We start from the raw sequence: 27,078 nt of genomic DNA, 5'->3' as shown, positions 1-27,078 counted from the left end.
TATGGTGTAGGCCAGTTTACACACACACTGACAAAATGGTCGATGTTGGTATGGAGGGTCCCATGCTGTTCTTGGGAAGGGGAGCTAAGATGCCACCCCTTGCCTCTGTTCTTGGGGCCCCGCTAGTGGCTTGGGAAGGTGGTAGAGGAGGGAAGGGGTCTGGGTTTGCTCCTCACTCTGAGCCTCAGTCCCTCTTTCGCCCTTGGGTGGGGTTTCCCTCCCTCAGTGTCAAGGACCGAGGGTGTCTCCATGGTCTGTAGGGTAGGATCTCCCATTCTCTGGTCTTTCAATTCTCAGCAACATGCCTCCAAACTCCAGTTCTTGCTCCACCCCGTCTGCCTGAAGCAGAGTGGTTTTTTTTTATTAGGTTCCTTACAGGGCCTTAATTGGCTACAGGTGCTCCAATTAACATGTAGTAACTTTCCCTAGTCTACAGGGAACCAAGCCTTAAGTAGCCTAGGGTTTATGCCCATCCACTTCCCAGCACCCAATAAGACCACTCTCCCACTGCTCCCTGGCCATGTTTATCACAATATAGATATGGTGTAGTTAATGCATGCCTATATATCTAATATAGAATAGTTAGATGTGATGTGGATAATACATATTATTAGCATGATATATATTTATATGCTTGCAGCATTTATATTAGTGAACAGAGGACAGGACAAAGAGAGCTTTGCCATTCCGCCAAGCAGACTTGACAAAAATGGGGTATGATGATTGGCTCACACAGAAGTTGGGGGCTTTTTTGATTCAGAAAACAAGGACTACTATAGGGTAATGCTTTGTGGTTATCTTGTGGATAGGAGACATCAGTGATGGATTAGGGGTGGGGTGGGGGGCAAAGACAGATCTAGAGAATCAATGTGAATTGATTTGGAATTGGAGCAGAAGATCCTATCACTAGAATCAGTCTATGAATGAATAGAGAACTTCAAGGATGTCAATCAGCACCTTCCACCAGCATTAAGGAGTCGCTGTAGCAAACATTGCAAAGTGATGCTTGGCTGACTGAGTCATAGTCAGCTATGTTTCAGTTTGCTGAGAACATTATCATCTTTCTCTCTGAGGTATCCCATCATACCTCTCAAGCTGCTGAGGCCTAAAAGTGGGACACAATGTGTGGCAAAGACCCAATATGAGGGAAACAAATAAATTATTTGGTCAGGACACTTGAAATATCATGGGATTCATTCCTTCAGTGAAAATAACTCCTGTAGCCTTTGGGTCATATTTTCATGTTCATTTTCTTTCTTTTGAGGTAAATAATATTCAGTGATAAAAGTGAGGGGAAACCAAATGTATGTAGAACAGAGGTAACTCTGATATTAAATAAGTGACATCCCTTGAAATGAGGGACACAGTATGGGTCACACTAATAGCCCAAGTAAAACAGTCAAAAAATGCTGTTGAATAAGCTTTACTTTTATTGCTTGGTATGTTGATACAATGAATGCAATGGTCAGAATCATCTGGAAGAAAGCAGTCTAAAGAAAGAGATCTGAATGGTAAATTCCTTAGCCATTAAAAATAAAGGTTAAATGAAGCAGCTTCTGGAAAGGTTTACTATGTACATTTACGAGAGAAACAGTCGCACTGCTTTGCAGATGGTACTTCATGCTGCACCACGGTGCCATTAGCACAGCGCAGGGAGACGGTCACTGGAACTGTCTGAGTAGCTGAACAACAGGTGCACTCATCTTCAAGTCTATTCATTTCAACAGAGTACTTGGTTTTGCTTCTGCATTTGCCCTGAAAGTGAAACAGATAAAGTTTGAATCTTGCCAAATAATAGTTTACTCCACAGACTTCTGATAAAGGTCCAAATCCTGCCCTCCGTTTTATCCAAGCAGACTCAAGGAAGCTAATGGAAGTTTTTGTCAGGACTTTGTAATGGGTTCATTTGATTGGTCTTTGTTGGTTGTTGGTCTCATGCTTCATGTTTTCAGCCAAATGTCAAAATATTATTTTGCATATCCCTTGATATGTTTACGCACACAAGGTAATCCTGAGCAACAGCTGACATCACACAAACAAGCTTGTACAGTAAGATATCCTACAATGTTTACAGTATTGTGGTAAATTTGATAGGCCCAGAGAACAATAGGAAACAGTAGTAGTGGGGATTTGGGCACCGTTATTACAACAGTCTTTAAAGTTTGTTTTAAGAAAAAAAAAAGCTTGACAAGAATTGTATTAAGTCTGATCTAAGAGGGTATTGTGAACTTGAAAGTACAAGACAAGCCAAAGGCATCTTAACTTCTGTTTCATATATTTCTAGGGCATCCAAAACTCCTGTTGCCCTGCCCGCTGATCATTTCCATTGCTTCCCCCACACCATTCTCTCCAAACGCATTAGTTCCTTTTCCATGTTTTTCTAGTTTCTCTATATCTGTTTTATATTACAGAAACTCAAACTGTACACAGTATTGCAGCTGTTTTAAATTTGTTTGACTAAATGAAATTTTTTAAGGAAAGTGTCTGATTTTTCCACGAAAGCTCTTGGGTTCTGGGTGGAAAAATCAAGGATTGGTTTTCAGCAATTTTTGGACAAACAATTTTGGCTTTCTGCTGTTGAATGTTGACTTTTTGTCAAAAAATGAACATGTTTCTGTTTTTTTGACCAAGTCAAAATTATCCAATGAAACTTTTTATAAATTTATTTTTTATTTTCCATTTTCATCACAATTTTCCAGGGGAAAAATTCTCTAACCACTTCTACACAGTATTCACTTTTACCAGTGTTGCATAAAGAGAAAAAAATTACTACTTTGATTCCATCTGTACAATACTGTTTCTACACAACTTAATTGCATAATGCCAAACATAATGAAAAAACACACAAACTGAATACTCCTCTTTGATTTCTAACAAGTACTTGTCCATTCATTTGTGCTTATCCTTGTTGCTTCTTATTTTCCCTAATTTATACAGGCTACAGGCACAATAACAATTTACATTGTCTCTTGTACTATTCTAAACCATTGTATAGGTTGTAATGTACATGTGTGTAAGGATCACTTGCTAGCATTTCTGAGATGAAATGCAAGTGATTCTGTTCTACCAATAACGAGAAGTTTTAGGAGTGGAGCTCATAAATGTGTTACCCAATTCAAATTGATCTGGTAGGCAGCCTCTGAGCACACCTGCACATGACTTAGTTGGCAGAATGCCTGTCTTCCCTGGTTTGTGAATCGTAAACAGAAACAGGTTTCTCCCTGCAGCCCAGACTTATGAGGCATTAAACTCCAAGAGGGGTGAAGCTTAACATTCACCCTTGTCATTGGTGTCTCCCATGGGCTAGCTTAGGCAACTCCCCACCTAGTTTGCAGGCTTTGTGGATCATGTTCTAAGGTGCCTATCTCTCCCCCTGTATTGTATAGGAGCCGAGGCACCTAACTCAGGCTTTGTGGATCAGTGTTGTTCCTATGATTTTTCTAGGCATCTAAAAGTTAAGCATTGTGATGCTCAGTGTCACAAAACCTAAGTCCTTTTTTCTGGACCCACATGTTTACCCAAAATGAAATATGGCCAGATTTCTGAATTACAATCTTCACACTGAATCTGAAATCTGCCCTGGATCTTTCATAGCCACAAGACCCAAGTAGCCACTGACTTAGTGGATAGAGATGATAATGCGGCAGTTTTCTTATTTTGGATTTAAGCAAGTACTGGACAGCATTTCTGAACTGTTGAAATGTCCTCTTCCCTTAAGGCTTTCAGGGTTTAAGCACAGCAGTTGGAGGTCTTGAAGACCCGGGGGCACATAGTCCCAAGTCACTGCACCCAACTTCACTCCTTTCCAGCTGGTCACAGAAAGGAGAAAGATGCTCCATTTAGCAGCTACAGCAGTCAAAGAAATTATCCCTATGAGAGGGTGCTAAAAGAAAAAACCCTTCCTAATCCCAGTGGAGTTTAAAGTAAAAAATTCAGGCATAATAAAAACAGAATGGGAAGTTATTCTGTTGCAGCCAGCCTGGGAACCAAGCTTCTCATTTGTTTCCCAGTGCCATCTATCAAAGATAGAAGGGGACATCTGGAAGGAATGTTCTGCTCCTGTTTCAGATTGTATCTGCTGTATTACATGAGTGGAGTGATGGGGAGGAGAATCCAGTGGCATTACACTTTTGTTCAAATTACGGAATTTGATGGGATATGTGGAACATAAGAGCACAGTGTATGGGCTCAAATACTGAAGTCAAGTCAAATCCTACAGAGCTCAATTTTTAAACCTGGGTGCTTACATGTTAGGCACCTAAAGTCTTATTTAGGCATTGATGTGTTGACTTAGGAGTCTAGAGGGGGATTTATGTACCTAACCCTAGGGTCACAGATTTGAAAATTGGGCCCCATAAAATTAATGGTGAAATTCATTCAAGTGCAGAAGATCCCAGCAAGGCAATTTAATATCCACATGTCTCTCCAGGAACTAGAAGCAACATGAATGGCGCTTCTGTGTATTATAAAGTGGGTTTTCTTATCAGCCCCAAAGAGGGGGAAAAATCAGGTGAGACTAAATGGAAGCAAATGTACACAGCTGAAACTCCTGCATAACTGGTGCAGAGACAGAAGTCAATGTTCCATTGTGTTGAGTGGAATGGAAGCTAGTGAGAAGCCACTGACTTGTCCTTGGGTGGAATAGGGAAGCAAATTAATTCCCTTCAACAAACCTTGTTGAGATCCCTGCGCAAAGGCCATTTACCTTGGCTTTGAGCAGGGAGGGGTGAATACATGAAAGAGTCATACCTTTACCTAGCAAGAGGAGGGAAATAGCACTGCAATTTCCTACTATGCAAAAATGTAGCAAACCACTCCGTTTGAAAGTGTGTCGTGTTTTGCAACAGTTCTGTACTAACAAAATGAAAATAGATTTTTCTTACTTCACACTGGAAAATAGGCACTCCATCTTCAGCCTCACAGCCATTGATATTCAGATACGTCAGCCTGGAATTTACTTGTCTGCATTCTGCTTCTATACCTAGCAAGTCAAGAAAGAAGAGGAATTTGCCAATGGTTGAAGACATTTTTTAAAAAACATTCTGGCACCATTCTCAGCTTAGTACACACAAAAATTGCCATTGGCCACATGCCATTATTAGCAAGACCCCAGTAAAAGACGTAGATATATTTCCATGTGGCAATTAATACAGGATACTGTGAATATACCTCACTCCAGCCTTAAAATTCCATTGAATACCAGTGAGTTCCTGCATAAACCAATCAAAAACCACAACAGTAAAATATATCACTGGTCATTCAGCCTTGCTGAATGACCAGTGATATATTAAAGCCCCAGGATAGTACCTCACCTGGCTCTTGTTCCACTGAATAATATTTATTATAAATCTATGTCTTCTTATTTTTTTCCCAAATAGGACTTTTGATGGACTATTGTTAACAAATAAAAGATGTGTAGTTGCGCCACTGCCGTGTTTTAAGTATAGACCTGCCCATAAGAAGTTACAACCAGTAAAATACACCCTTTTCCCATTAATTCAAACTATTGAAGTCATTAGTCGTTGATCTTGATTGGCTCCCAAGTGCAAGAGTCAGAGAATATACTGCAGAAAGAGATCACATTCTTTCACTGAAATAAACACTGTGCAATGTTTAGCACCACTGGCATAAGAAGGTGCAATTCCAGGGAGTGTCAGGAAATGAGCATCAGAAATGACTTGGATTGAAACTTCCCCTTGTCAGAACCAACTTTCAAAATGGAATGCCACGGTTATTTCCTATGGAAATTTACTTTGAGATGTATGCTGAATTTTGCAGCATGGAAATAATGGGGTTAAATTCTCCATTCCCATTGCTGGACTTGCAGGGTAAAAGCCTGACTTCAGTCAATGGAAGTTTTGCCATTGACTTTAATGGGGGCAGGATTCTTTCCTGAGCAACTGCCGTTTTGTGCTCTTGACACTAGAGGATAAATGCTGACTGTCCCTCCTCTCCACTTCATGAAAAATCCACATAAAAGGCAATACAGGACTACACCTGCAGAGTGTTTGTCAGTGGGATGCTGTTAGGCTGGAGGAGGAGCCAGAGTGCTGTTGATTGGTCCCATGAAGCAGGGCTACTGCAGCCCACAGGCTGTGGTCGTTACTGGATAGCAGATCCCTTTTCCCTCCCACCAGCCCTGTACAGATCCAGATTTTATACATATACATTTTTATACTTAAGATAATTTGGCCCAACCACTTTATTCATTTTCCCATGCTAGCTAATGATTTACAAAGGAGCTAATGCTCTTCTAAGAGGCCTTTCTACACACAGGAAGCAGTGGTTCTTCATTTGCAGTGTTAATACAGCACCATCACTGTGTGTCAAGATGAACTCTTACTTTAGCTCTAGCTAGCAAATGAATCTCCCATGACTGGGAGACAGCTGACTATTCAAGCACTCAAGTCGATTCTTTATCAATTAGAATCTATTTTTACTTTCTTATTGTCCCTCTCCACAACCATTCATTCAGACAGAACACTGCAATCAGCTGGCCAGCTGCAAATTGACCAAAGAAATATAACTTCCCTTTGATGTAGGTGTCCTCCCAGCAGCTAAAGCCACAACTTCCCATCTCTTTTCCAAGATAACATTTCTAGCCTTATTGCTTTTCTGCCTTTCTAGCTCTTCACAAGTGATCTGAAAAAAGCTCCACAAATGTGAAAAGTGTTGCTTGCTGCAAGGCTGGAAAAGCCAGTTCACTTTCAATGCTTTAATCACTTTGTGTCTGCACTCTGCTTGGACACATTTTATCAAACAGACAGTCACAACAGTTGACACACATCCCATTTCAAAATAACTGTCATCAGACAGTCACCATGTCTTCAGTTTTTCTTTGCTCCCAACTGAGAGATGTATTGTCCAATCACATCAATTTGGTTTACAGTATTTATTTTGGATTTCATAAGCCACACCCCCTCCAGGCAGGTCAGTTCACATGTACATAATTAAATGAAATGGACAGTGTCAAGATCAGAAAGGGGAAAAAGGATGAATAGCAGAGACACAACTATGCTTGTTTCAGGGGTGAAAAGGAAAGGACCATCCTCTCCCTACAAATCACCGTATCCCTGAGCACCACCACTTCCTATCATCTCACTCCTGCAGGGAAAAGCCAAAGAAAAATGATAAACCCAGCACTATTTCCTGAGGCCCATAATAACAGGGTCTATTGGACTAGCTGAGGAGCAAGTACAAGAGTGGAAGGGCATCCAGCTCTGAAAATATTCAACTACCAACTCCCTCGTGTTGAAGACAAGGAACTATTCACTCAAGCTGACCTCAGTTTCCTTGGCATACCACAGAGAGGGAGGACGGCTTCATAGACAGCCAGTGCCCCAGCCAATATCAGGCCTTACAGACGAGTCAACACCTTGATTTGCACCTTGAACTGAACAGAATCTATTTTTTTAATAGTTACTTTTTTAGATTGAGTAGGCTGAAGGACCTGGAAAGGTTATGCAACCTGTATATCAACCTTTACAGCCATGTGAAATGGATTATTCTATTATCTGAGGTATAGGTAACAGGCTACATATTACTTTATTATATATTGTGAGCTTTGATGAATCGTTAGGCTATGACAGACATTTAATTAAAGGGATGAGATAAAGAAGGAAAATTGTGCATTGGAAGAAGATTACCATTTGACTCAAAGCCAGTACTCTGAGTAGTGTGAAGGAGATCTGATCACCAGAGATAGAGCTCCTTTTGAAATTAGGTGTGTAAATGACAGGTAAGGTAAATATATTGTGAAGACTGAAGGGATAGTATTTATACAGTGCATTTACTATAAATGCTAAGGATTGCTTTTCTTCTCTCTGATCTTGACTGTAAATTTACAGGCTCAGATGTTCCAAGCCAACTAGAACATTTAACCACACAATTAATTTCCATTAGAGCAATGTGGCTAACGCCTTTAGGTGGTTTTTAAAATCTCAAGCTGCTTGTTTGTGATTTTTCTATTATCCTGCATACAGAATGCTCTTAAATATATCATTTTAGTTCCATTGAAATATTGGGACTTACTGTCTAATGATTGACAACTGGGATGATACCTGTTAAGTTGCAGTCATTAGTGTCTTTGGAGAGAGTGAGAAAGGTGACTTCCTGCACCCTAAACAGAAAGTTCAGACCACTTCCTTTCCCCTCCCCCCAACTTTAACCCATCCCAGCAATGGGATCTCATGTGAGATTCACAATCCTTCCTTCCACTTACCCCTAGAAGGGAATCCCTTCCAATCATATCAGTCTGTACAAAGTGGCCTCAAGTAAGTTAAGGACTGTTATAAAGAGGATTGTGATCAATGGTTCTCCATGTCTGCTGAAGGTTGGACAAGAAGTAATGGGCTTAATCTGCAGCAAGGGAGATTTAGGTTAGATATTAGAAAATTTCTAACTATAAGGAGAGTTAAGCTCTGGAGTAGGCTTCTAAGGGAAGTTGCGGAACAGGTTGGACAAACACCTGTCAGGGATGGTCTATGTTTACTTGGTTCTGTCTCTAAACAGGGGGCCGGACTTGATGACTTTTCAAGCCCTATATTTCTATGATGCTATTATTCTAATACCAATGTTTAATTGGCTAGAGGGTTCATGTCCAAGTGACAAACGCACTTTCCATGACGGCTTTGTCCAGGCCAGTACCTGGCTGTCCTTAGTGAGTCTGGGAGTTACAAAGTCAGGGAGAACCACAGGGTTAGTCTGTTTAAAGTGTTTTCAATCAACAAGTCCCTTTATATTAGTTATAACCAGTTCCCATCTCTTCTCTATTACAAGGGACTCTGTACATGCCAGCCTGCGGAAACAGGCATGCTGTCTCTGAAACACTTTCAAACTTTGTCCATCTTGGAAGCAAATGACCAGGATGGAGGCTCAAACCCAGGTCTCTCACATGGGAGTGAAGAATACTAGCACTAGATCCCTGGGAGTGGTTAACCTCATAATATAACATGTTGCTCACTGTCCCTGCCTGCAGGTATATGGGATCTTAGGGAGCAATTACCACACAGGTGGGGTGCCAATTAATTTCTTTATTAAGGGGAAAAGGAAGTGGTGGGAATTTAACAATGAAATGCGATGGGATGGGGTGTATAAGGTGTTTACAATAGACGATGGGGGAGTTCTTATTGAACAGTGTAGGGAGTTTTAACAGTGGGGTACAGTAAGTGGGGTTCAGCACAATGGGATACAGTACAGTCAATAAGCAACTTAACCTTATATAGGAACAACTCTAGATATAGTGTGGAATGCAAAATGTACCCAAAAGAAAATGCAAAATAAAATGGTAGCTTCTATATAAAAATGGTATACAAAGTATATTAGAAAAATGGAGGCAACTAATGGGGTGTTATAACCACAAGTAAAATGTGAGTCACAGTGCAATAATACAATATGGGTGATAAGTGAAATTATGCAATGTAGAAATTTACTGACTTAATTTGTGAGGCTGTGATAGCAAGAGTGTACCTAAAAGCTGGGTCAAGAAACAGGAGGAGGGAGGGGAGTGAGTGATTAGTGGTATCTGACGAGAGGCGAGTGCAGCTGCAAGCAGCGAGAGACTCTGAAGCCCAGAGTAGCAGTCTTCAGGAGCCTGCAGGCTGGAGGTACGGGAGACAAGAGCAGCTGGAGCGCACTTAAGGGGAGTCTGGGAGCAGCATGAGAGGAGGGCGCTGAACGTGTAAGCGATGGGAAGGCACGTGGAGAATTGGGGAGACGGCTGAGGGAAGAAATAGGCTGCAGCAGCGGAGAGCACTTCAGGGAAGTTGCGGAGCAGCGGGGTGAAGACAAACAGAGCAGTGTGATGGTGATCTTCGGTAGGGGAGGGGCAGTGGAGGAGCAGGGGCATGAACACAGAGGATACAGGGAGAGGCAGCAGAGAGGTGTAAAGAAGGGCTAGAGGGACACCCAAAAAAAAAGGAAAAGAAGCGGCAAAGGGTTTGGGAAGTTACACGGGGGGGAAGCAGCAAGGGGTTACAACAGGGAGACACGGAGAAGTACACAGAGTAGGAGATTGGAGCGGGGGAAAAACAGACACGGGAAAGTTCAGGGAGAGATTGGGACAGCGGGAAGACGAATTCAAGCAGTAAAAACCTTATCTATCCTCTAACTTAATCAAACTTATATAAATTACAAGCAGCTTATACAAAGTAATAAAACGGGTACAGAATACAACCAGGCAATGGCTTTTTTAAATCTATCTTAATCAACGACTAGACAAAACAACAAATATCACAATTCTAAGCAAACTATAACAAGCAACTATACAGAGCAACAAAACAGAAAACTATAACAAGGCAGGTGAAACTTACAAGCTCTACAATCTTAGCAAACTATGACTTATTAAACTAAAAAGCAAAACCTACGGTGCACCTTATGCTATGGGGAAGTTACAGAGGGCAGAGTGGTATGTGCCCAGAATACAGCTCCCAAGGCAGCCCCCAAGGAAGCCAAGAGATCTTGGCTGCAGCAGTGGATACAGCTGAAAGCAGGGAGCAGAGCTTAGCAGTGGCACAAGCTTATTTTTAGCAGCAAAGCGCTGCCGAGTTTAAGAGAGGTTTTAAGACACAGACCAAGGTTTAGCTTGAGTCTGTGTGCTAGGGAAACAGAGCCAGCAGCTAAAGTAATAAAATAAAAGTATGGAAAGTTTCACAGAGGGATTCTTACCAGTCCCCAAGGCAGCAGCAAAGGCAGAAGCAGCAGCAACATCAGAAGAAGCAAGGAGGGCTCGGTAGGGTCTCGATAATCAGGAGATCTCTCAGGCAGCAATTCGTTCTTCGTGGGGGGGGGTTAAACACTGGGGGTACGCTCAAAAATAAAACGAGAGCGGAGAAAGGACCCCCAAAACCCCTGGCTGATCAGACCAGGCAGCAATGCAGGAACCTTTCTGATGTTTGTTTCAAAAATGTCTGTTTTTAAAGGCAAACTTAGGCAGTTTCCTGCCAGTAATCCTGATAGGCTCCCTCTGTCACAGGGAGGAGGCACAGGGAAAAAACTGCAGGTGAGCACAGAGACATGCCTGGGCAGAGTCCTATGCAATAGGTGACTCAAAAGCACATAAGGCCTATGACTCATGCCCAGGATCTTAAAAACACAATAGGTCTTGCAGCTCTGGACATTGCCTGCCCTACACCAAGCCCAGGTTCAACAAGGTGATAACAGGACTAACCCTTTGAACAGGGCAGTGGTCCCACTTAGCACGCAGCACAAGTGGCCATCCCTTTGAGAAGGGCAATGGCTCTTGGTAAACAACTTAAGGGGCCCTCCCTTTGAGAAGGGCAGTGGCCCTGGTAAACAACTTAACAGCCAGGGAGGGGTGGCCACAGGAGGAGAACAAAAACAAAATGGAGTATGGGGACAGCTGTAAGAAACAAAATGGAATAGGGGGATAGCTGTAACAGACACTCACAATTCACTTTGATTACTGGGTTTGGTTTACTTTGCGTCACATAGAAAGAATGTAATTTCAAAGATAATAGGTTTCATTCAGCCTTAATGAATGCTGGCTCCTGCCCAGTGGAGGGCCCATGGGAGTGGAGAATATGCCAGGAAGAAGACTGCAGTGGAGAAAGACACCTACAAGCTTTGCTCCAGAGCTAGTCAGTGCCAACGTAACAGTGTGTGGCACAGGTTGGAAGATGGCCTGGCCAAGGCTGATTCAGCACTTCCTCTCTACAAGTGATGCTCCTTAGGAACCAGAGTCAGAAATTAAAATCGTTCTCACCTTGTAGCACCTAATGGCAAAGACAGCCTGGGGGCAAATGCCATGTGCCCTCCCTGGATGTGAACCCTCCCTTGGGTAAAGTAGCCCTTGCTGGCACAGAAGGGTGTAATTTTCAACCCTACACCAACAGAGGTGAATTCATGTTTTGACATCTGTAAAACGTATGTAGCATGGTTTGGAACTGGGATTTTTTCTTTGTATTTTCCTTACAGTATGCAGTATATTTCCCCACTTAGTTAAATAAAGTCTGTAAGAGATACAGAGAACAGATATGCCTTGAATGATTAATAACATTTATTTCCTCCTGGCCCTCAAAAATTAGAAAAGCTATCCACCTCAGTTTATTCCAAAATAGTCTCCACCTAGGAAGTTAAGACAATAAGAAAATGGTTCATATCATGTGAGACACTTTGTCTAAGGACACACGGATAAGCTACAGTTGGGAGTTCCACTCCCAGGAATAGAAACTAAAATGGCACTGTTAATTGCCTAAGCAAGAATCTCTCATAATTTGCATATGGACAACATTTCTTCCTTCCTCCCAAACTAGCTAAAAAGAACTCCAAAAAGTTGCCAGGCAAGGTTAACATCCTAATTTCCTATGGCAAGTGGCCCACTTCTCTTTGCAAGTGGGTCAAGATACAATTTAAACAAACTAGAAATAACCTGCTGTGAGATCGAAGGTCAATAAAGCAAACTGCCTGTTACCCCAAAAAATCCAAACCATATTTTCACCCCCGACTATAAACTATGCATATGTTTGCCTTGTAAATCAAATATGATAGATAATCTGTTTTGTCCCGTCAGTTTGTTTTTCACCCCAAACTTGAAGCTGCACATTTTCTTGCTTTGTGAGTCAGATCTACATCTCTTTATATGTGGATAACATCTCTAATTTGATTTCAAATTCTATATAACATGCAATGCTTATGTACAATCAAAGAATGTATGAAATAGGTCCATCAAGTTTGGAAGATTATAAGGCATTATTCTTGTTTCCACTGGAAATAATTATGGCCCTTTAGAAGTAATAGGAATTGTATGGCACAATGAAGAAGGAATGCTGAAAGATTTATACCAATATATACCTTTGGATCATTAAGAGAAATTGCTTAAAATGGAGAAATTTCCAATTAATAATATGGGCTAATATTGAAATACAAGCTTTGAAATGGATCAAACATAAAAAGCCTCCAATAAGAAAAGGACTGGAGAAATTTTTTATACCCCATCACCATCTATTAGATACCAATGGCAGCAGCAGAGAAACTGAAAGCTGAAATCTGAGCACTCAGTTGGCACGAGTCCAATAGAAATAAGAGGGAGCTTCCCTCCAATGAGTCCTAATATCAGGGCATATAAAACTGAGGTCACCAATCATGTGAGACCCTGAGTTGACTGAACCCACCATGCTGCAGAATCCCCAGTGTGATGAATGCCAGGACCGGTCTCATGGAAAGCACTCTCCTCACATCCCAGGGTTAAGAGGATAAGATGAAGTGATGAGATTTCATTTCAAAGATTGTATTTCCCTTTCTGTTCTTTAACATAAAAAACGTACAGGTTATCTTGATTAGGTCTACACTCTCTAGTGAGACACCAAGTAACCCTCTTTTAGATTTTAACTAATGCAAGCTCACCATTGTAAGCCCAAGCAAATTGACCTAAGAGGTTTAAAACAACAATTTTAAGCAATTGCTTTTCATATTCTAAACTTGTCCCTTTTGGTCCAAACCATTCAAACAGCAGGGACCACACGCTTTAAATGTGCCTTGAAGACAAGTATATCCTTGGAAGTGTGATAAATGTGTTAGAGACTAAAGAACTGAGCCCCTCTTTTTCTCTGCCTGTGGCACATAATAATCTAGCCTCCTGTGGGCTGTAATCTTTTGGTCTCATTTCAGTTGTGGGATTTAGTGTGTGGGTGCAGAGTGTGTCAATGGCCTTTGATATACAGGTTCAAACTAGATTATCAGGTGATCCCTTCTGGCCTTAAACTCTGTGACTCTATGGTCATTAGTAAATGTCATGAGAAATCTTGGTGATTCGCATTGTTCCTTGGTATAACTACGTGATAATTGTTTGCAAGATTTGGCTGTATCTACACTTGAGCGGTGAATTGTTGATTGTTTACTAATGTGGTTCTGGGTTAATTAATAAAGTGCTCAAGTGTCCTGAAAAGAACCCAGTGTTAAAATTAGTAAGATAGCTCTCTGGATTCAACAAAAAAGTCTTATCCTATTGGATTTCATTCTATATTGGCTATAACACTTATCTAGTTTGTTAGATTTCAGGTCTAAGATCTAATTGGCATCTTGGTACATTCATAAAAATTGACACACATAACCCTTTCCCACTTACAAGTCTCACTCAGTCTTTTAAATATAATGTGGAAATGTGTAAGGGTTAATAGACAATTTTCAATATTAATTCCTTGCTAGAAGCCTGGTAGATAAAAGCCCTTTTAACTAAATTACCTGTGTGAGCCATTCGGCGATAGTCTATTATCTCAATAGCTTCCTGACTTTTATTTCTTAAACCCGGAACTCACTGATGTGTAGACAGGCCATGGAAGCAAATGCTCGGAGTTAACTTCTCCAAAGTGGTATATTGTTACAGCAATTACCGTGGTTGTGCTGTGATGGTCTGCTGTGCTTGCCATCTTTTATTTATTAGCACATGCCCAGAACAAATAAAAGAGAAAGAACAGAGGGCACACGAGGTGCTGACATTTTGACCTTAAAAAGAGTCGTCTTTTTTGTTAAGAGCTAAAATAACTTCATAATTATTCACCAATTAAGTTGCAAATTTAAAGCCTTTATGTTTATAGAAATCTTCAAAGGTTAGTTTGGGGATAATAGCACAATTCTGCAACCCTTATTCATGCAAACAAACCCTACCCTCTGGAATAGCACAGCTGAAATGAATGGCATTATTTATGTAAGGATTTCATGACTAAGGGTTTGCAGGATTGGCCAAAACTGTTTATTCTGAGACCCAGTCAAACTATTCATTATAAAATACACACTTGTTATGAATCTCTCTCACTTTCTGGTTGTTAAATCATTCATGAACAGATCACGATTTCCATATTTATTATTCAGTTTTCACTTTTCACTGGATTGTTTTACTAAAATAATTTTAAGCCTGTTGAGTACTCACAAAACATTTGCTTCACATATTCAATACTGGCTTGACTGATTGGTCACCCAGTTTGTGTGGAGCTGTTCCTGATCTCTGGCTAAATTACTGAAATTGTTTCAACAGGAGAAAATAAAAATGAATGATGAATAATAAACATTCATAATAAATTTTGGAATGACTGATTATTCACGCTAAAATGTGTGAAATTTTGGGGATTTGCCAATGTTATCTAGGCATACACTGCTGTAGTCTAAACAATCATGTATAATATGACCACACAACTCACTGTGAGACAAACTTGGTGATTTTAGTCATAAAAATGTGTGAATCAGCGTTGACATTTGTTTGAATTCGCTCTCTTTTACTGTACACATATCACACATGCAAAACATGGCTTCTAATGTAGTAGACTACATTTTGAGAGGTTGTAAAAGAAAGACTTTGTAGCATAGTTACTTACATGTTTCACAACAGGTATTGTCAATTTTTGCAATTTTACCCTACGAGAGAACACATGCTGCAGTTTAGGCACAAATAGTATTTACACACACATCTGAAAATAGTCAGACTTTTATTCAGTTTCTCTATAATAAGAAGTTATGCACTATGTTCCTGTGTTATACATATAATAGAAGTATGTAGAAATACTAATTTTCCTATCATTTGACTTCATTAAAGTTTAGAAATATTAAACAACTTTAAAGTTTTTCCACACAACCAACTGATATTGCTCTTAGGGCATCATTATCTTATAACATCTGAATGTCATTAGCTGTACAAACCAATTTTTACATTTTGGAGCCATAACTCTGATGACTTTCTGTGTTACTGAGGGTTAAAAATCAGGCACATGTAATTATATTTTCATTTACGTTTCTTTAAAATGGCTGCCACTGTTACCACTGGATCTCTGACCCTGCTTCAGACAGTCACCTGAATCTGTGAGTCAGTAACTGAATAGGAACATATTTAGGTCCAAGATGCATTTTGAAAATGTATTTTAAAAAAAATGAGAGCTGGACAGTGGGACTTTCCAATTCAAAAGCAAACTATTATCCTTTGGTTTGAAAATGAGACCACTGGAGGGAGATAATACACTCAGTTCTATGGCTTTGTACATATCCCATTGTTTTTCAAATAGTTTTCCTCTATACATCTCTACTCCAGTTTATGGAAGTATGTGGAGTAGTGACAGCAAAAAGTTGTACAGTTTTCATGAAAGGCTTTTATCTTTTGAATAATGAGTCTCAAAATTGCTGTTCACTTTGTGCATGTATGAGAGAAATCCACTATATAGGGTGGGCTTGCCTGTGACCTCACTACCCACTGCCATGTTATAAGAAGCCACAGGCAGGCAGAAACCTGCAGTAGCAGCAAGTACTATATCCTTTAAAAGACCATAGCTTGCATTCCATGTCCCAACCCAAGGCTGGCCTCAAGTTATCAAGTAATGCAGAAGGGGTTGGGTCTGGAGGGACTAGCATGTCCAGCAGTGCTCCCAATCCCCATGTTATTGCACTAGGGAGTGCAAGCACCTGGATTTAGTCTGCTCCCTATGCAAAGAGGAAGGCTATCTGCATCTTTCTTCCATCTTCACACTCAAGAGTATCCAGAATCTGCCCCTACATCGTGCTTTAGTGATGGATGAAACACAAAGTTTGGAGGTTCAGTTCCACTGAGACTCCAAAAGCTCAAATGCTTCTCCACACCTCTTTGCTCTGATATCTAGACTAAGAACATCATGAGATCAGCATTCCCTCTCTGGTCCCCAGCACTTCCTGTCTTTGGATGGGCTGGAAATATTGGAAGATCAGCTTTTCCCATGTTTATTACAGTCCCATCTGAAACCAGGATACGCAGGAGCCTGTGACATTTGTTTAAAATAAAATAAAATAAAAAACAAACCTTTTCTGAACCTAAAAAAAGGTTCAGGTTCAATTTAGCTGAGGTGTAAGGTGGAAACTTAGATTACCCATCCCTAATACACATACGGGATTTATATAAAGCCCCATAAACATGACAGAATATATTCAGAAACATGCAAGCAGGACCCACTTCACTACTTACCCCTTCAGCCAAGCATCTCCTGGAATCGAATGGAGGGCAGCCAGTGATTCGTTTTTCCCAGATAAATTCCCTTTTCTCATTTACTTTACAAGAATGACTGTCACAGCCATCCTGAACTGTCTCATTCGGCTGTAAAGATTTAAGAGCTGTTAGCTTCGCACAAAAACAGCGTGGAAGGCCACAATTTTCAGGAAACTATAAAGTTTGACTATTGCTATTATTTCATTGTCATTCAGCTAATATGCCTCAGCAGGGAGGATTACAAAACATGGAAAACTTTGCTAAATACGTGTGTGGGTCAGTAAGACCATCTAGTTTTAAATATTTGTTTATATGATGCCCTCAATGTGCATGGTACTCTGCAGACATGTGAGAAAGCACGTACCCTGCAGCCTTATTAAGTGCCAAAAACAGATGTCCTTGCCCGAGTCCTCACTCTGGCAAAATTCCCATTGACTCCAAGGGGAGTTTTGCTGAATAAGGACTGAGTAAAATGTGAACAACAAGCTTGGGGATTTGGCCCTAAGTTTATAGCTTTGTGTTCTGTCTTTTGAGGAAAACATATATATGAATATTTAACATTAGTTGCCATGAGGAGATTCTTAACAGCTCAAAAATTAGACCTAAACGAACTAATGAAAAAAGGTACATACATGCTACTTCCTAAGACATGCTGCCAGCTTTTTAACATGCAAAGAGCCTCTGATGTTTAAGGGAGGGCCCCAGGTCCATTTCCAATAGCTGTTGGTCATTTAATGAAATGAATGATGAACAGGAATTAAGCTGCAAAGAGTCTTGTGGCACATTATAGACTAACAGATGTATTGGAGCATGAGCTTTCATGGGTGAATACCCACTTCACCAGTATTAAGCTATAACCAACAGGGCAACTAAACTCAAACATCAGTTCAGGGACAGTTTTGCTGGATTCATATGCTGTACTGACCTTTATTTGTTCCTGTCTTGTTCATATTTGTTTGAATTTAATCCAAAACATGAGACCTTTGGCTGCACACATCTCTAATTTCTTTGAAAATATTGGAGTTTGCAGCTGCTGTCTAACTGTCTAAGAGGGGCAAAGGAATAGGTGCTCAAGTGGCCTCAATTAAAAGCACGGGTGACATTTACGCTTAGTCAACAAAAATGAGTATGCTTAAATCAAACCTTCAGATATAGGATTCTTCCGTCTCTCAACTTGATACCGCATGACGTTGGCACACATTTCCCACAGCAGGAGCCACTGATTTCTTCCATCCTGTAGCTCTACAATGCAAGTAAATTCGCTGCGGCATTTTTCTGCTTTTCTGGACCTCTCCACCCTCACTCACAAACTGAATGTCAGTTTTAGAAATGCAATTAACACAATTACAGTCATCAAAACATCTCTAGAAGTCTCGGATGGGCATGGTCTTGTTAAATGTTATTTTTATAAAACTTGACATTATCTCTTTTGCTGTTATTGTGTGGTATACTATATGGATGCTGCATGTATGGTACATTGTGTAATATGTGCAGATCTGATTGATCCTGTGTCCACTGAGATCAGTGGCAAAATTGTGGTGCTGGGTCAGGGCCATGAAGCACAAGTGACTAAAATGCTGCCATGTGCCATATGAACCTTACTTGCAGCATCAGGCAAGACTCCTCCCTAAAGCCAACACAACTTGCAAAGATGCATGAGAAACCCAGACCAGGAAACAAAGGGCCAGGAGACTGGTGAACAGTATAAAAGAAGGGAAAGTGGGAGGAGAAGAGATTAGGCCAGAGTGGAAGACTGAAGAATGAAACAGAGAAAAGTGGGATGAGAATGTAAAGTTAAAAGAAAGAGATGGAGGAGTGGACTAGAGGAGGAGGAAATGGTGAGAATAGCAGAGAGAGGGAGGGGGGAGAGAATCAAAGGATGGAGAAACTGGCAGATAAAGTAGGAGGACAAAGAGAAGTGGTGAATGGGGAAGGAAGTGAAGGATGAGGGAAAGGAGCAGAAGAGAGAGAGATCAATCAGCAATGATTGGTAGGGAAGCCAGGTTATGGGCAAGAAAGAGGTAGAGAAAACCAGAAAGGAATTAAGTTAACGTAGGAAGACAATAAAAGTCCCCACTACAACTTCTCCAGCTCCTAACTTCACCAACAGCTGCTTATGATGAGCTGAACATTTTTAAGACAAACAAACACTTTCTGGATGAGCCAATAAATGTGTATTATCCATATGTTTGTTTTAACAATTTTTTTTAAAAGAAACATTTATGTTTTTACAGTAACCATTAAACCATCAGAAAAAACACTACTTACTTTATTATTATGTAGGTGAACTGCTAACCTTTCAATTTATCTTCTAGCAAAAATGTGAGCTTAAAATATATCTAGAATCGTTCACAAAATAACATAAAATGATGAATGACTCCACTGGGGTTTGCAGCACTTCCCAAAGCACTGCATTTACTTCCATCATTTCAATGGCTGATCATAGGTTGATACCTTGTTGAAAGCACATACTCTAAAGTGTGATTTGTTCCTTATGACAATGGCTTTTAATGTGAAATTAAAATGAAACACAGGGTAAAACACGTAAGCATGTGCTTGAGACCTACTGACTTCAGTGGGACTAAAAGGGTTCATCTGGGCATACATGAAAATTTCCTTTTGTTGAGAAATAAGACCTACATAGCCTTTACAATAGGTATGGGAATGGGGGTATGCCCAACCCCCTGATATTGGCTCTTATTGAGACAACGTCCAGTGCCAGGAAAATTCCATTCTACTTTCCTAATTTACAGATATTAACTATGAGGAAAAAAGCACAACAATTTCTTTTATTGAAGAGCATGCGAAATTCCCTCTTATGAAACAAACCCGAGTCAATGTCAATTTCCACCTCTGTTCTAGATGCTCCATTTGTCTCCAAGGTGGACTGGATCTCCAAGAAATGAAAATGTTAGGTAAGCACAGATATATTTTCCTGTTCTTCATTGTGCTAAGATCTATAGATCCATTACAATGGGATTTTTACAGCAGTGTGCCTCCAGGGTAGAAAGCAGGATCATTCTTTAAATGTGGACAGCCACAACTAGGTAAATTATGTATCCTCTATCTTTCCCTGGGCACTGAAGAATGGAGAAGAATTCTACCTAAAAATGACTCTGGCTAAAGACTGGATGATCAATATGTAGATCAGGTGAATTTATATATTGATGGCCATATGGCCAACAACTAAATGTCAATACAGATGATGTGAGTTCTCTTCCGTAAGTCTTTCAGTGCTCCCACAGATTGGGCATTGTTGCCTAACAGAAGAACATTTCCTGAACTAAATTTGGGAATGAATGCGCTGACAGTTGTGAGAGCTATTTGTCCAAATTAAAAGTAAAATACTTGGTCTGATGCAAGCAAGTTCCCAACTATATAAATTCACCTGACTGCAGATAATAGATATTAGGAAATCTTCCTAAAAAATATAGTTAAATATAATGACCCCTGCAACAGGGGTTCAATTTGAGTAGTGCGGTATGGACCAGAATGAGGTTCTCAGGTTGTGCGCTATAAACTTGAGGGGCTAAAATTAGGGTAGTTGCCCTAAGGATGCATTTAATGTTGGGGATTGTACAAAGCTTCCTTTTCTTGAATGTACGGAGAACATCATAGGATGGAGATTTTACCTTTTGCTTGGACACTCTCATAAAGCCACATTAGAGACCTCCTGGAGGAATTCAAGGCCATATGTCACTTGCTTAATGCAGTAATTAAACTATGGACTGTGTTTGTCCAATAGAATAAGTTATATTTGTTAACTTGTTTTTAATGTCCATGAGTGATAATCACTTCATCCAAGTATCCACCTTGAACCCGTCTAGTGCTGAATGGAGGAATGGCTTTTGCAATAGTGGACCTCTTGTGTAAGGTAGAGATGTCTGAATGTCCAATGTGAGGTTAGTAAGTCCCAAGAACTACAGTCTCTTCCAACAAAAAGACATAAGCAATATTATTAGTGTTCTCTCCTTCCTAGCTTTTGATCAGCCCCGTAGGGGCAGTGGAAGAGGTGGGATTGTATATAGCAGAGACCTTGTCCAGCTTTGCAAAAGATCATCTGTCACACTGCATCTTGAGCGCTGACACATGAAGAGGCCACAGAGCACTTTATTGCTGTTTCCAGATAGAAAGAGGTTAATCATGAGCCCACCATGTTGATTTACAATGAATGAGGATACTTTTGGATTTGGGTTCTATGTTGCTTAGTCTTGTACCCAATAGGATTCATCCTCAGCCCAGGCCTACATTTGACTCCCTTGGAACTATGTGTCTGACTTTATCACAAATCCAAGATACTCCAGGAACCACCTCAGTCTATGTGTTGGTTTCACTCTCTCTGTACAGAGCCCTGATCAGAAAAATTGTCCAGAAAGAGATAAAAGTGAATTTCTTTTTTCCTAAACACCAATATTATTGCTACTATGATCCTGGAAAGAGTCCTTGGAAGCACATGTACAATCAAATGGTAATGACTGGAATTGGGGGGGAAAGGTGGCAGTTTATCTGCAAAATGAAAGAATTGTCTGTGTGATAGTTAAATGGGAATGTGAAGATAGAGCTCCTTTAAGAACTTATTTTGATGTGTCACCCTGCTCTATTAGTTATGGAGTCTCTGAGGCTAGAAATGGCATAAAGAACAGCCCTCGATGTGCAATGGATTATATCACTCTGATCTGAAGTAAAATGAAACTATATCTCATGTCCTGGCATTTCCATGGGCTGCCTAAGATTGGGAATAGGGCAAGGCTGTCCCTGTGGTTCTTGCATAACTTTATAGAGTATCCTCTCTGAACAATGTTGAGTCACCATATTTTGACACAAGTTGTAGGTAGCCGTTTGCTCCCAAACTGAATGAAGGTGGCACCAATCAGGGGTTTAACTCCAGGTAGGGAAAGTTGGAAGTCATGCAGAATGCTCTGGGGCAGATGAAGGCCACTATGACTCTTGCTTCAGCACCCTGCACTTGTTCTAGCTGTCACTTGCCAAGTGCTATTCTCCTTTGTTGTACTTCAGAGACTGTTTCACTTTGCCATGGGACCTGTATTCTGTTCTAAAATGTCTAGCAGAAACCAAAATTGTACATCTACTTTTCTAATGACTCTGTGAATAGTCTCAGCTTTCCATTAAGTTTCCTAGTACATGAGCTGGGAACTGATTTGCCTGCACATCTGATCTCAAGGGCAAAAGCCATGGAGCTATATCTAAGTGGAACAGATTTGTGTCCCACTATCTTTTTCAGGGAGAAGCCATGAAAAAGTCAGCAAGCATTTTAGATGGAGAACTACCATAATTTCAATACCCCTGTCTGCATGAGGAAGCACTTAGTGTGTCAGACGACAGTACTTACTTTTTTGTTTGTTTTTGGTTAGTCTGAGATTTTTTTCATACCAAGGGGAGGCTGAGACCATACCTGGGCAGACTTGGCTGCCTGTGAATGGCTTGTAAAGTGAGGAGGTCACTCAGTTAGGTGAATCTGACTGAAATCTCCCCCAATTAGAAAGGTCAAGTCCCTGATCACTGAGGAAGATAGCCATGTTTCTCTTCCGTAGTGACACCAGGTTGAATCTGGTCTGGTGACTACTGATGAATCTTCTGGACTTATAAAATGAAGGCTAGAAAGAAAGAAATGATAGGCCAAGAGCCTGTTACTTCCCACTTGTTCTACACCATCTGGCAGTGGCATTGTCCATGCTGTGTCTTGCCCCTCCATCTGTGCCCAAAGAGAGGAGGCAGTCGAGCTCTGAAGGCAGAGGGCAGAGGGCTATAAAGACTCATGTGCAATTTTCCATCTGGTGTACTGTCCCTCTGGCATCGCTCCCTCATGGAGATGAGGGAGGAGGATCTCCCTGCCCTAAAGCTGACTAGTCCAACCCTGCTGGCTTCTTTCCTACCTAGGGAAGGGGAGAAGAAGCTGGATTAAGTTGAAATGGAGAACTGCACTCTGCCCACAGAACCAGCAAAGCTTCCCAGTGAAACACTCAATAAGGGAAGTGAAAACAGGAGATATGAACTTTTCTTTTTGCCTGTGACTTTTTCAGCCTAGCTGTCTCCCTGTACGGGTACCAGCTGCCACAAAAGCCTTAGAGGGGAAGCGGAGCTGAGGGGACAATTTCCCCAAAGGCAAATACAGCCCAGGGAAGCAGCTGGGAATTAGACAGACACATTAGTACGCTGAATTGTTAGGCAGGAATTTGAAATAAAGTTTGGAATTTTCCTCAGAAAAGCTTTGCAGCAGAGAGATCTGGCTGAGCCGCCAGCTGCTGTGGGGGCAGATAAAACTGTAGGGAACTTCAGGGCATGGGCATTGCCTGCTGCTAGTGACTGAAAGTCTAGTTCAGCCCACAAACTGTAAGCAGGCTGAAGTACCCATTGTAACAGACTTGTGGACCTTAGCACAATGAAAAATTAAATGCTTTCCTGAACTGAGGCTTTAGAACATAATTGGGATGGGACCTCTGACACAGATGCAGAAAGATACAGGACCACACTGCACCCTTCTTTGGCAAGACTTCTGGGAAGGGGGACAGGGACCCAGTGAACTCTGAGATAGGGGTGCATGCAATGGGTGAGGTGACCTTATGACTGCACAGATTCACAGTCAGGAAAATCCAGGATCATAGCATTCCCACTCACCTTGGGACAGGGTTCACAGGTGGTTTTTCTACAGGTCAGTTTGAAGTTCATAGGCAGCCCCCTCTGGAGGCTACATTGACAATTTGTACATTGGTCCAACATCAGGCGTTCCCCTACCTGAAACATTAGAATCAGTTTGCAGTGTTGAGTGATCATCTGTTAAAACTCAAGAAAATAAGCAACTTCATCTTAGCTTGAAACCGACTCATTAAATCTTGTAATGCTGTTCTGGACTGAGGATAGCAACCAAAACCTTTCTGTCCCCAGCTTCAGAGACCCAATGTTTGTATCATCACACAGACACAACAGAAGGAGGCTGTTCCTAACTAGCTGATTTATCTGCAGCCAACCATCAAGAGTTCACTTTTTTTTTTTTTAAAGTGCCATCAGGCTTGCTAGGAAGAGGAGTTAATCAAGTTACGATGAGAACTGGGTGAAATTTTTCAGATGAATAGTTTATTAGCTGAAAAAATGCAGTTTCCCTCCACCCAAAGCTATTTGTGAAGTTGACACAAATTCACCAAATATTTCAGCCGCAAAAAAGAGTTTGAGGCTAGATTCCTGGCAACACTCATCTTATAACTTTAGCCCAGTGGTTAGGGCACTCACCTGGGAGGAGAGAGACTTGAGTTCAAGTTCCTGCTCAAGAGGAGGGATTAAAACCTGGGCTTCCCACATCCCTGGTGAGTGAGCTAACTACTGGGCTAAAGATTGTAGCGGGGGGTGAAAGTACCAGTACCATGTCCCCTTCTAATGCCCCTCAGTACAAACCAATGGATGCATAACACAGTACCAACTCAAGCTTGCAGGCTTGGCTCAGGACCTTTTTTTCCCCTCTTATTTTAACCTTTTATAGTGAATGTTCATGCTCATAAATCTGAGAGAATAACAGCACTTGGTGGATCCAGGCATGAAGCCACACTCATAACTTTTCCTTGTGCGGTAGGAATGGAGAGGAAATGTCATATGAAAAACACTAGGCTTTTTATTATTCTTTACTCTGGAAGGTGCTCAGATATCACAGTGATGAGCATAGTACAAGAACCTAAACAGAATATATAGTCCTACAGAAGCAGTCAATCCTGAAGTGCAACATCATTCCTGCTCTAGTTCCTGTTATGTCCTGAAAACACGCCCCGCTGCCCCACCCCCACCAGTTATTCAACAATGCATGATGTTTTTGTGTTGGTGAATTGATACTTCAAAATACTTAAATTTCTGCCATTTCTGACTATAATCATATTTGACTCAGGCCTCCTGAAGTAAATGGCTAATGTATTATACATAGGGCCTCAGTAGTACTAGGTTTTTGCATCATATTTAGTATGGAGGAAACCACTAGAAAGTTCAGTATACAAGGAATAATGTAATAAACTGTAGATTCCCCATAGGAGCTCATGAAAGTTCTGAAATTCCAACATGCTAGAAATTACATTTTTCAGTAGAATAGCAAGAAGTTAAATTTATGTTGAATCAGTGTTATTTTGGGGGGAGAAATTTGGGATTACACTTATTAAAGACAAGCTGGAACCAACTCCCCCAGACACTAATGACTCTAAACTTTTGGGAAGTTTCTATCAGGATCCAAAGTTTGCAACATAAGCACCATCTGTAATGTATATATAAATTTCTTCTCAGATCAGCATGTTAATGGGCCTTGACAGTACATTTCTGTCAAGGAACAGAGCTTATGGTGTGGGGGAACTGAGTAAAATAAGGAACGGATTTTTTTTTCCATTTGTAGAATACACCTATCAAATATTCTCTAGACAAATTTATAATAAAACATAAGCATCTGCTAACCCACTGTTAGCTAATGCAACCAAAATAACCCCCCCTAAAGCTAAAAACGACTCTAGTCTCCCTCAAACATGACACTCAATAAAAGCCTGGGAAAACAGATGAGTGTGACAGCTAATTCCATTTGGTAAATACAGCCACCTGCTTGGAATTCTGCATTTAAAGCCTGCAGCATTATTTAAAACAGTGGAGTCAGTGCAATTCAGACCTACTGGAGTATAATATTGGTAACCAGATACAAAACAGAAGTGTAAAGGGATTAAGGAAAAACAAAGGGCCACAATAATCTAACCGATCTGTAGTGAAAGATTCCAAACTTGGACCTATTCCTGAATGAGTTAATGGAGGACATTTTCCCTTGATACAAAATGAAACATGAAGCCTATTTTTAAACAGTGGTTGTATTCCCAGCATAAAGTTTTGAAATCCAGGAAGTATAAATGTCCTGGGGATACCTCATCTTGATTCCTGACCAGGACTTTGGAACAATCACAGAACAGTGACCTCAGAATATCTGTCTCAATTTTTATTTTCTGCATGCTGGGACAGGACATGGGGAGTTCAGAGAGTGTTGTGGGAATCCTCATACAAGGTGACGCTGTCGGCTCTGCAAACGGCCAGCACAAAGCCTCTTCAACACTCCAGTGTCACCTAAGCCCTCCACACACATTGCCTAATTAAGACCACATTTGATTAAATAAATGGCTCATTCTCATATAGAACAGTAATACATTTTGGATCAAAAATTGCAAGACAAATCTGTATGTTGCTGGGTAAAGAACTAAGATGAGCCACTCATGCAAGGGACTTCAGGGTCAGGCTAGCAATAACATGAAGGTGTAAATGCATTGCTTAGTTGCAGCACAGAATGCCAGTCGATATCCTGGAATGCATGAGAATGTCATTATTATATTACATGACCTAAGGTCATGATTAGGGTCTGCATGGAATATTGTAGCCAGGTTTTGACACTATAAATCCCAATAGGGATGCATATCTTCTAAAAAAGGTAAATAGGATTCAAAGAAAGGAAGCATATTACAACATAAAAACTCATCCCGCAATGTGTTGACAGAAATTGTGTGTTCCTCTGTGGATTTCATTCTGCGGGGAAGGAAATCTCTTACGCAGAAGGAAGGAATGTTATGATGACAGGGCTGTAGTTCTGATCAGATGACAAGTTTATGCGTACATTATGTGAAAAACAAGAGACTGAAAAGGGTTCTTATTGCAGTATGTAGTAGGTACCACAGAGATTTGGCAATACTGATATTTTAAATAAGCAGCAAGAGGAAAATTTATGGACACTCCTGGAATTTAGAGATTAAAGTTTAGGTTAAATGCATGGAGGGACTTGTTCCTCTCGAGGGTGATCAGCATATTTGGAATTCTCTCTCACTAGATATACTGCCAGAATATGGATTTCAGAAAACAATGGTCAACTGCTAGGACTCACTAAAGACAGTTTTGGGTATACATGAGCTCAGATGCTTCACTCTGATCATTCTCACTGTCATGCGTAAGGTTAAACCAGCCACTAGATGTGAGGAGGTCAAGAAGGAATTTTCTCTCAGTTTTGTTAGGGATCTTGAGGGTGAGATGGGGTCAAGTAGTGAGAAGCACTAAAAGCAAAGGAGAGTTTCCCCTCCCCTCAGATGCTGTGCTGAGTGCTTTCCTTCCTATTTGAA

The 27,078-nt window shown here is 40.8% G+C and overlaps 1 protein-coding gene across 3 annotated transcripts in view; it reads right to left on the bottom strand.

Annotated features, from left to right (window-relative positions):
• Positions 1 to 1,410: 1,410 nt before the first annotated feature.
• Positions 1,411 to 27,078, bottom strand: part of VWF (von Willebrand factor) — a 250,196-nt gene continuing 224,528 nt past the window's right edge. For all 3 annotated transcript variants that reach the window (XM_050965078.1, XM_050965096.1, XM_050965087.1), the window contains exons 47-52: positions 23,591 to 23,707; positions 18,098 to 18,196; positions 16,934 to 17,062; positions 15,327 to 15,366; positions 4,884 to 4,981; positions 1,411 to 1,755 (exon numbers count right to left, since the gene is read on the bottom strand). In XM_050965078.1, coding sequence (XP_050821035.1) covers positions 1,570 to 1,755; positions 4,884 to 4,981; positions 15,327 to 15,366; positions 16,934 to 17,062; positions 18,098 to 18,196; positions 23,591 to 23,707 — 669 coding nt within the window. In that variant the 3' untranslated portion in view covers positions 1,411 to 1,569. The remainder of the gene's footprint in view (positions 1,756 to 4,883; positions 4,982 to 15,326; positions 15,367 to 16,933; positions 17,063 to 18,097; positions 18,197 to 23,590; positions 23,708 to 27,078) is intronic.

Source organism: Gopherus flavomarginatus, chromosome 1, assembly GCF_025201925.1.
Source record: "Gopherus flavomarginatus isolate rGopFla2 chromosome 1, rGopFla2.mat.asm, whole genome shotgun sequence".
In the NCBI taxonomy this organism is placed as follows: Eukaryota; Metazoa; Chordata; order Testudines; family Testudinidae; genus Gopherus; species Gopherus flavomarginatus.
The sequence above is the reverse complement of the archived record's forward strand: the minus strand, read 5'-3'. Positions and strand labels throughout refer to the sequence as shown.